The following is a 10,272-nucleotide window of genomic DNA, read 5'->3' on the forward strand; positions in this document are numbered from 1 at the left end:
GAACCAAACTGAAAAACCGAAAAAAAAATTGCATTTGGTTCAGATCTGTTTGATCCATTTTTTTAACAAAACCGCACGATTTGGTGCAATTTGCGGTTTGTATTTTGCAAATCGAACCAAACCGAATCAAACCGCATTATGTTACAACCCAACATTCACTTAACTCGCATTTAACATAAATCCAAACCTATTATTTCTTAGTCTTACGATTACAAATGATTTTCTCTTCCTAACACTTAAGATTTCAGTTTCAGCCTTCTCAAATCTCTTCTAACAGTATCACACCTTCTTCGTTAGGTACATTTCTCATTTTCTCCACTAATATGTACTCTATTATATTCTTTCTTTTTCATCTTTTCATTTTTATGCTACTGTTCTCTCTTCCGATTTTATTTTATCACAACTCTTCTTTTCTAATCTCTCCTCTCTTACGTTATTTCTTTTTCATCTTTACTATTCTCTCATATCTATTTTTTTTGTTTCATATATTATTTTATACTATTGTTTTACGTTTATTATTTCGCTTTTTCTAATCTAATTTTTATATATTAAATGAGAAGTTGTTATCCAAATATGATGAGTTTTGTTGTTATGCGACAAAGTATGTATGACTAAATATAAAGTTATGTTGTTCTTAAAATGTGTATGTGGCTCAATAAAAAAATATGTAAAAAATTAAATAAACCAAACCGAACCAAACTGCATTAATTTAATTTGATTTTATTTTTAAAAATCAACCAAATCAAATAAAATATTATTTTTATCCTAAAAACCGTCCAATACACACCTCAAAGATCCCTAATTTTCATAGAAGATTTTAAAATTCAACGTTAAAGGTTAGTTTTAAAATTTCTACAAAGTGCACGAAGAAATATATGAGGTGCGATGAGTAACCCCGAAAGAAAACAAATATATAAACCAACAAAATTCTACTAAAAAATACCAACAAGTTTCTAGGTGAAAGTACCGTGAGAAAAAAATGGAGGTAAAGAAGAAGAACAATGAGGTGAGTGAAGAAGCAAAAGAGAAAATCTCAGAGAGACTATCATCTTTTGAAAACCTCTGGTTCCCACGCGCTCAACAATCCACCGCCACTCTCCCATCCCAACGCAAATCCATCTTCCTCGACCTTCTCTCTCGAGACACCGCCCTATTCCTAGAACGCTACGGTTCCAACCTCACCTGCAGCGAGTTAACCGAGTTCGATGCAATGAAACACGATTACGAAATCAACTGGCACGTGACGCGGTTACGGAGTTTGTTGAGTCCTACATCGGAGGAATTGCGGAAGAGGTCGGTTAGGGCGAAGAACAGGCGGCGGGCTTATTTGGATAGATTGATGATCGGAGGTCAGTATTTCTCTGAAGAAGCTATGAGGGATAGGGAGCCTTATCTTCATCATGAATATGTTGGCAAGTTTCAGGATCGAGTTGGAAGAGCTATGGCTAGACCTGGTGAGAGATGGTCTGATACGCTTTTGAGAAGGTGTGAGGAAGCTGCTATTGTTGCTAAGATTAGAGGGGAACAGCAGAGGATTGGTGTGCCTCAGAGGGATTGGATTGGTAATGAAGGGTTTCAAGAAGAAGAAGAGGAAGAAGAAGAAGAAGAAGAAGAAGAGGAGGAGGAAGAAGAGGAAGAGGAAGAAGAAGATGTTGAAGAAAAAGAGACTGTGGAGGTACAAAATTACTTTAAACTATCAATTAGTTCATGTATTTTGCTTTTCATGCTGGCCAGTTATTTTATTTTGCTTCTGAATAGCCTTATTTCATGTCTCAGTTCATGTTTGTAGTTATCATTATCGACATTACAATTGTGTCTTTTGTTAGTTCATGTCTGCTTGTTTGTAACAAAGCCTGTCTTCTGAATTTTTTATTGGGGGATATGGATGCTACACAGTTGAAACCTTGGAGTGTACCTTAACCTCATGTAGAAAATGACCTTTGATCATGGGATACAATGGCCTAAGTGTAGAGGGAGTTGAAGGGGTTAAACCGTGGTTAACATACATAATTGAGCAAGTTTGCTACTCTAGGTATCAAAGTCGAGTTAACTCCCTTACCAATTCTTTTGTGTAAACTCGGGTGTTGCATAGAACTGCGAGTTTGATGACAATTGAACGGGTCTACAAGACTATAACATTATAATTATTTCCCTTCGGTGGTTCAATGCTTTCTAAGAAAACCCAAAATACAACAATTGATTGATAAGATACCTTGGTGCATAGATGTTAGGCTCACAATTGTTAAGACTCCTTGTTGCAAGTTTGTGATGGATTGGGCTCATGTGGTGATTGAACCCAACCATGATTAAAACCTATCTCCACCAAGCTAAATTCAGCTCTAACAAGGGGAACTTAGTCCTAACGTCCTTTATTCTTGAGTAAATCTGAACCTTGTGATCTGTTGATATGCCCTTGGTGCATAAAGTATTGGGCCCACATTTAAGACTCCTAGTTGCAATCTTGCAATTGGCCCGACAGACCAATGAGGTGAATGAACCCAACTATGATTAGCTGAAACCTAGTTGAAGCCAACACCAACAAGGGAAACTTAGTTGTGCTATCCTTCACTCTTTAGTAAATTTGAACCTTGTGATCCATCAATCTACTTATCGATTTTGAACTTGTTATTTTCTTCTTTTGTGCTTAGTTGTAAACCTATCTCGTGATTTGTGAATTTATCATTAGTTTTGAGCTGTGATTCAATGTTCGTGTATTCTTGTCCGGATGTTTAAGGTAGAATGTTGTTAGTATTTACTAATGCATATAGTATTGAGTTATTCTAATAGATTTTCAAACATGATTTTTTTTTCTTATGTAAACCTTTAACGAGTTCACAGAGATTCCATGTGACTCTTGAGTTTGAAAACCTTAGATTAAACAACTAGCATAATAGATGCAATAGCAAGGTATTGTTCCTGGGGTGAATTGAGTCTGGGACAAATAAGCAGCCTTCTGGGAACAGTGGCACTGGCGCCACATTCAATCAAACAGTTGGGGGATAACTTAGAGGATGGTGGTTGAGGAGGTCAAATTACCCATTTTGATGGTTGGGATTTCTTAGGGTGAATAACTAGAGCTGAAAGTTCTGAGATTCTGAAACCGTTTTCTCTCAGAAGCAGTTAGCTTTTATCAGCATGCATGTTATAGCTGTATGCTGAATCTGCTGATTTTATTTGTTGAGAGAAAAGTATGTGTCAGCCTTTGGTCCAGAGGTTTGGAATAAGATGCCTGAGTTATATATATGGAAGGTTATCTTCGAACAGTCAAGCACACTGAAGTCCTGATGGCTCAAGCATTGGTTACCGAGGAACAAGTTGTGTGGTACTTCTTGGGCGGTGTAAGACAGAATGTGAAGAGCGGGGTTCTGACCTGTGATCCCAAGCATTATTGGAAGATCAACAGTAGGAATTCTGACGTCGAGGGATTTGTTAATTGCCAAGGTGGAATGTCAAAGGAATGACAATTGATAGGACATAGCAAGTTATAGATTCAGCTTCCATTGGATATAGAAGTATTTGGGTGGTTATAGTTAGAAGGAAAATGGAGTTTGATTAAAAAGTAGAAGAGTTGGAAGGGAGGGAGATTCAGATTTAGTATGGGAAACAAAGAAAGCCATTGGAAGGAGAATGCTCTCCTTTCCTCTCTACATGTAGTTGTAAATAATAGAATATAACTGTCCTGTTTTATAAATAGTAATCTAACTTTACTTTATCCTATTTCACTACTGTGTTATTCAAATCTGTTACATATTTTCAACTGCAAATGACCATTTAGAATATACTTCATGAACTTTTTACATTTTATATCATCTACTTAGTTGTGTATTTTAATCTTGTATCTTACTTGCAGTAAACAATGACATGGTAAGGTGGTATGTCGAGATGTAAAATTTTATTCTTCGTAATGAACAGTTTGAATTTGCTAAAACTATGTTGTTTTTTAATCCTCTGTTCCTTATTTTAATGGGTTTAGGGAGTTCGAGTATAAATGGTAACCATAGGTTTTGTGGACTGATCATCTCTTTTATTTATTTTTCCGTTACTAGCAGAGACGCTTGCCCCAGCCCAATGTAACTGATAATGCCACATCTAATCCAGCTAGAGAAAGGCAGGATCCAACCTTATCATCAGAAGAGCTGGAGGACCGGATGAATCAGTTCACATACATTATGCAGCAGAAGTTTCTAGTAGGAGAAGATCATGAACATGTAGATTACTCTAAAATAGATAATGATGAAACCCTTGATGATCATTGGCAGAGGGAAGCCAGTGTTGATGCAGAAGAGAGATACTTTGCTGACGCTTAAGTTGCTTTAGCTTGATACTGCAGAACCAGATGTGTAGATATTGCTTGACTGTTTTCTCCATTTGGCCTTCTTCAAATCTATACTGTACTTACATTAGCGGATTGTGTCTATAACATAAGTAACTTGTTGTGGGTAGCAGGTCATTTTTCTAGATTAGTACTAATATTGCTACTAATTAGCTTATGATTTTTTTATTATAAAAATAGCTTATGATTTTAGAGCAGTGTGGTAGTTAATTGTAGATTTTGTCATTGGTTGGGAAGGTGCTGCAGAGTTAATCATTGGGTGGTGGTGAGTTGGGGAGAACTGACCCATTGGATATGCATATAGCACCAAAATTAAGAGGTGCATTTTCAGCAACAATCTAATCAAAAAGCTAATTTCTTTAATATGCTGCCCAAAAACTGCAAACTTACGTTTAGATCTAAAATAATTAGAGTTCCTTTTGATCTAAACATGTGTTTTCTATGTAAAAATAAGAAAATTTCCTAAGAGGTGCGGTAATAAATGTGCGTTTTAGTAACAATGTGTTGTTTTTGGCTTTAAATGAACGTATATGTGCAAGGGAGCCAAAAGGGGCGACGTATTAGGTTGTTTATTAGATTGAGTGTTCATCATTTGGATATGAGATGTTTATTTTTCATATTGGGTGAAAACGTGGAGAGTCTCCCCATTTCTTAAGGTATGAAAAAGGAAGTCAAATGAAGTTGGTCAAGTTCCCCAAAGAAGCGGGAAAGATAATAACCACCACTTTTCCACGCTTTTAAGAATGACAAGTGCGGAACATATTTCTTTGAGATATGAGTGTTTTGAAGTTGAGAGGAGAGTCCACTAACAATGCAAAACATTACATATATATTTTCACACCATCTTTGTGTGAACTTACTCTAACATTGTTACACCGTCCTAGAAATCTCTGACAATCTTATATAGAGTTTGTCACGTATTGTACTTTGAGTTGCTAAAATTACAAAAAAAATCATTTTCCCATCTCTATTGATTCTCCTAAGTTCTTGGCGAAAAGTAAAAAATGTATCTCTGTATGTGTTTTAAGGGTTTGTCTGCAGATATATCTCTGAATTAACCCTTATTTTCAAATTCAGGTATTTTTTTGGGTGTGTATCTGATCGCGGCTTAGTATGTCTATAGGATTCGTGACTGCAAGTGCACAGTCGTATCGCGTAGTTTTAAAGATTATCGAACCCAAATGATTAATAATCGAACTTACCGTTATCTAATGTTACTACGTAAATCTAAGGCTGATGATTTCTCTAGGGGTTGAGGGACGATGAGAAATAACTACTAACGAAAATAGAATTTTAATAAAAATATTTAATAAAAATATTTAATAGCGGGATATCGGTATGTAACAAATCAAACTTCGGGGATTCGATAAATAGTTGGTGTAATCTTAAACGTCAAAATTCTTCTCAGTAGAAATTATTTATTTAAAAGACTTTATCTCATACTCTCGTATTGTTGACTCTGACTATACTCTTAAACCAAAATGTTTCGCTCTCGCTGTCTCATTTGAATTAAAAGTAATTTTTGAAAATAAATAAAGTCTAATTAATCCTAAAGCGCTCTCGTTGTATTTAGAATTAATGCCTAGTTTCAGGTATCTGGTTAAAACCTCAAACTCTCGTTTTTATTGACCGTAACTTTTGTTCGATTTATACTCTCGTACGAAAACAGTTTCGAATTTAGAACAAGAAACTATAACCAGAAAATAATATTTTATAAAAGTCAACACCAATTATTTACGAATCTCGTCGTTTCGACGGTCTTTACATACCGATATCGATTGGTTTAGCCGGACATGGATTCGAAAACAAACATGTTATTATGATAATTAAACATAAGACAAGGCATAAGCAATTAAAATAACAATTAAAATAGAACCTGGAATATAGACCGAAAAACTAGAATTAATAATTGTTCTTGAATTCAAATAATGCCGACACGCTTGACAAATCGGGTACACAGTTATAATCAAATTCAATCGCTAAAACTAAAGTCGTAATAGTCCCCGATGTGAAGAATCTATCTCTTTACAAGTAAATATCAGCTTAAAATGCTAACAACAAAAATTTGGCTAAAAGTGACCCCCTTGTCTTTGAAGAGCGAATCCCTAATATATACTTCTTACTCCTTGCCTTGAAAGTAGCCTTGAAGATCTCTTAGTGGGAGCGGCTGGTTGACCGAGATAAACGGGACGTGGAGAAAAGCGTGGAGAAAAATAAGGAGGAAAAGGTTTGGTGGGGGGTGTCACAACCCTAGGTAGTGGCGGGCACCACTCTTGCTTGGTGGTGGGCGCCACCTTGTTTCATGTGGTGGGAGCCACCTTGCTTTGTGGTGGTGGGCGCCAACTTCTTTCATTTGCTTCATTTTTTCCCTTTTTCTTTTCTTTTTGCTCTTTTCCCGATTTGCTTGCATAAACACTTCTTATTCGATAAATACCTGAAATAAACATAAAGTACGACATAATTCTATGGAAAACAAGTAAAAAGCAATGCAAGTCAAGTCAAATATACGATACATTTTCGCGTTATCAAACTCCCTCATACTTAAATCTTTGTTTGTCCTCAAGCAAATGTTGCACACATGAATAAAAGATTTCTGTAAAATTTTGCAGCATATAGTATCAAGACTCGTGAAAAGCACAGTTGCATTCGGATACTCATTCTAGCCTACAAACTCTATTTCGGTCAGAAATTACATCAACAGGTACTAACTTCCACACTAAGGATATCGTTGGAACACATAGTCGCAATCGTGCAATCATAAGTCTCCCTCATATACAAATCAATTTGAATCATGTCATCATGCCTAAGTCTACCTTACTAATCCTTCTTTTTATCATTTTTCATTATAGTGCAATCACATTAAGCCCGTTATCCTTTCACACTCATAGCAAGATAATCTGTTAGTGACTATGATCTCATTATTATTTATTTTTTCTTTTTCTCGCACTTTGGCTCAAATAACAACTAAAGATAGTTGTACCGTTGGGTTAAAGGACCGGGTGAGGGTCACATAACTTAGAAGGAACAACAAATTTTCATTAATTTTGTAAATCTTTTTCTCTTTTAAGCCTGAGATCATACACTTATTTGCATCGACTTCTTGTGTAGTGTGTGCTTAGGATGGTGATGACTGCTAGATAAACTACTTAAGGAATATTAAAGGATAGAATTTAAGGCTACGACATGACAAGTACTCAGATCGATCTTATACTTGGGAGATTTAAGGTGTTAAAATGATACGGATCTTGTAAAGTTTTTCCAAATCTCTACAATCCAACCTAAGTTTTATTTATAGTTTAGAATTTTCAAAAGATGTACTGTATTTCTAAGTTAAGATTTTCGCAAAAGTTTGGTATGGCTTAAGAAAATGGGAGAATCAGTAAATAACGGAAACCACGCATAAAGACTCGACAATGTATTGATATTTGACTCAACTAACACTTAACAATTTAACAAAGGAAATAACAATAGTTAAATCTACCTAGAAAACGATAAATAAAAGCGGTAAAGCTTCCTCCCCCATACTTAAATCGAGCATTGTCCCTAATGCAACGACGTAAGATAGGAAGGGAAGGTAGAACCTGGAAAATCTGCTACTGGTGGCCTCTGCCATGTGTCCGTCCATGTCTACCACTTCTAGGTTGGTGAGGTGGCGTACCCACATAAGAGGCATAGTCTTGTAGATCTTCCACACACATTGTCAAAGTTGTCATCTCATCGATCAAACCTGACATGTTATGTTCATTCCTGAAAGCATAATCATGTTGGTCATGTTGCATTTGGTGAAGGATTTGCATCATCTCGGTTTGCTGAGCTTCCATGTTTTGAATTTGTTGGTCGCGCTGAGCGTCTAATTCGCTACGTCGCAGCAGTTCAACATAGATGTCATCAAGAGTGGCAGGTGCCACTACGCCAAAAACTGGAATAGACAGCGCACCTTAGAGGGCGCTTTATTACAAAAGCGCTCTCTAAAGTGAAGCGAAAAAATAAGGAGCAATAGAGCGCACTTTAGAGGGCGCTTTTGTAATAAAGCGCCCTCTAAGGTGAAGCGAAAAAATAAGGAGGAGATAGAGGGACAACAATACATGGCGCTTTTTAGAAAGCGCCCTCTAAGGTTACCCTTAGAGGGCGCTTTTAATAAAGCGCTGTTATAAGTCCATGTGCATTTCCAGCTTATAAAGCGCTTCTGGAAAGCCTTAGAGAGCGCTTCCATAAGCGCCCTCTTAGGCCCCCTTTAGAGGGCGCTTTTTTTCCACAAGCGCCCTCTAAGATCCCCTTTAGTAAACATTAAAATTATAATGTCATACGGTGAATTGACTTGGGGTATTTTGCTTTTTATCGCAATGTCGCGGATAGCAAGAGTCGCCACCGACTTTTCTTTTATCCAATAAGGAAAGGTGGAAAAGAACAGGAAAGACCTCAATAGATTTTGGGTTCGGGAGGTACATTATACAAAGGGAAGGTGTTAGCACCCTTTGTATCCATGGTTATCCATGGGCTCTTAATTGCTGGATCACTTATATTTTTTGTCTGAAAAGTGTTGGTGAATTGTTTAGAAAATGTTTTGAAAAAGAGAATTTAACTTTGTAATGATTCTCGTATGAATGTATACAAAGTGGTTATCTCGTTTAATTTTGAAAATGGTTTGGGAAAATATAACTTGGTAATGATTCTAGTATGAATGTATACCAAGTGGTGATTTTCTAGGATTTTGCAAAGTGTAAAGTGTGAGGGGTGGAAAATGTTTTAGGTTATGATCCAGCAATTGAGAGTTATACCTTCCTAAGGTCGTTATGAACGTTTCCTATCCTTATGAGGGTAAAATTATCCTTACTATTGAGAAGTAAGTAATTTTACCCTTTGGATGTTTAAGGGTCATCGATAGGTCATTGAAGGCAACAGTTGTAAGGATACCTTAGCATTCGAAGGGACGATCATCATTTAACCGTAGGCTACACCGAAGGGTCATCGAGGGACAAAATCGTATTTTCGAAGGCAACATCCGAGGGACCATGATTTATTTTATGATGATTTAACCGAAGGGTCTTTGCTAAGTGTATCCCTACATTCGCGGGACATGACCGTAATACCGTAATATCATCAGGCAAAAGAGAGGTCCAAGATCACATATTTGAAGGCCGCATTTTAAAGTTAATTAGGTGATTATGATGAATCTCCACATTAAAATCAATACATTAAAAATAATACATTAAAATTAATACATTAAAATTAATTATTAAAATTAACACATTAAAATTAATTAAGCAATTTAGGGTGAGCCTCCACAAAGGGTATCCCACAAATAAAGTGGAAGACCTAACGGCAATCTTTTCCTGGGACATGTGAACCTTGGCAAAATTCAGCAAACGGGTTAGAATACCAAATCGGGGTGTAATCGAAGATTACACCGCAAAAGAAAATACAGCAGCATGAATGTCAGGCAAAACAGTGCATAATTAACATAGAATAGATCAGGTTACGCATAGAACATAACAAATATCAATGGCTGTCCCGTTCGCCTCTGCCTCGCCTAGCGAAGGCCTAGCGAACACTCGCTACATGCTCGCTTAGCGATGTGCTAGCGAGCGGCTGCGGGTTTTGAATTTCAGAACAGTATGACTTCAACCTGCGGCATGGCTTATGGCATTCAACACCTAATTACATGGTTCAGCATTCACAATATTCCGGCACACTTAAATTCACATGCAAAACCTCAAATATGTTTATGAATTCAATTATAATATCACATGCAAGTTAAGAACATAAAGCGGTATCACATGCAAATTAAGAAAATAAAGCGATAATAGTAATGCAAACCTGTTTGCAATCGAATTGTAACCTTGAGTTGGCCGATCGGATCGAATTGAGCGGAAGTGACCTTGCTGCCGCCGGCTTTTCCTTCAGGGTTTCCTTTAGGGTTTTCCGTCTGTGAGCGCTAG

The 10,272-nt window shown here is 36.7% G+C and overlaps 1 protein-coding gene across 2 annotated transcripts; it reads left to right on the top strand.

Annotated features, from left to right (window-relative positions):
* Nucleotides 1-886: 886 nt before the first annotated feature.
* Nucleotides 887-4,525, top strand: LOC127074259 (uncharacterized). Of its 2 annotated transcripts, none has more exons than XM_051015563.1 (2): nt 887-1,675; nt 4,047-4,525. In XM_051015563.1, the coding sequence occupies exons 1-2, from the start codon at nt 980-982 to the stop codon at nt 4,305-4,307; spliced, it is 957 nt and encodes a 318-aa protein (XP_050871520.1). In that variant the 5' UTR covers nt 887-979; the 3' UTR covers nt 4,308-4,525. The 2 variants fall into 2 exon arrangements, with proteins under 2 accessions (XP_050871520.1, XP_050871521.1); XM_051015564.1 differs by having other exon boundaries at nt 900-1,675; nt 4,050-4,525.
* Nucleotides 4,526-10,272: the final 5,747 nt, after the last annotated feature.

Source organism: Lathyrus oleraceus, chromosome 4, assembly GCF_024323335.1.
Source record: "Lathyrus oleraceus cultivar Zhongwan6 chromosome 4, CAAS_Psat_ZW6_1.0, whole genome shotgun sequence".
NCBI classification, from domain to species: Eukaryota; Viridiplantae; Streptophyta; class Magnoliopsida; order Fabales; family Fabaceae; genus Lathyrus; species Lathyrus oleraceus.

Coding starts and splice junctions, on each gene's coding strand:
- LOC127074259 (XM_051015563.1), top strand. CDS start 980: ATGGAGGTAAAGAAGAAGAACAATGAGGTGAGTGAAGAAGCAAAAGAG. Junction 1,676..4,046: donor AAGAAAAAGAGACTGTGGAG/GTACAAAATTAC, acceptor TTCCGTTACTAG/CAGAGACGCTTGCCCCAGCC.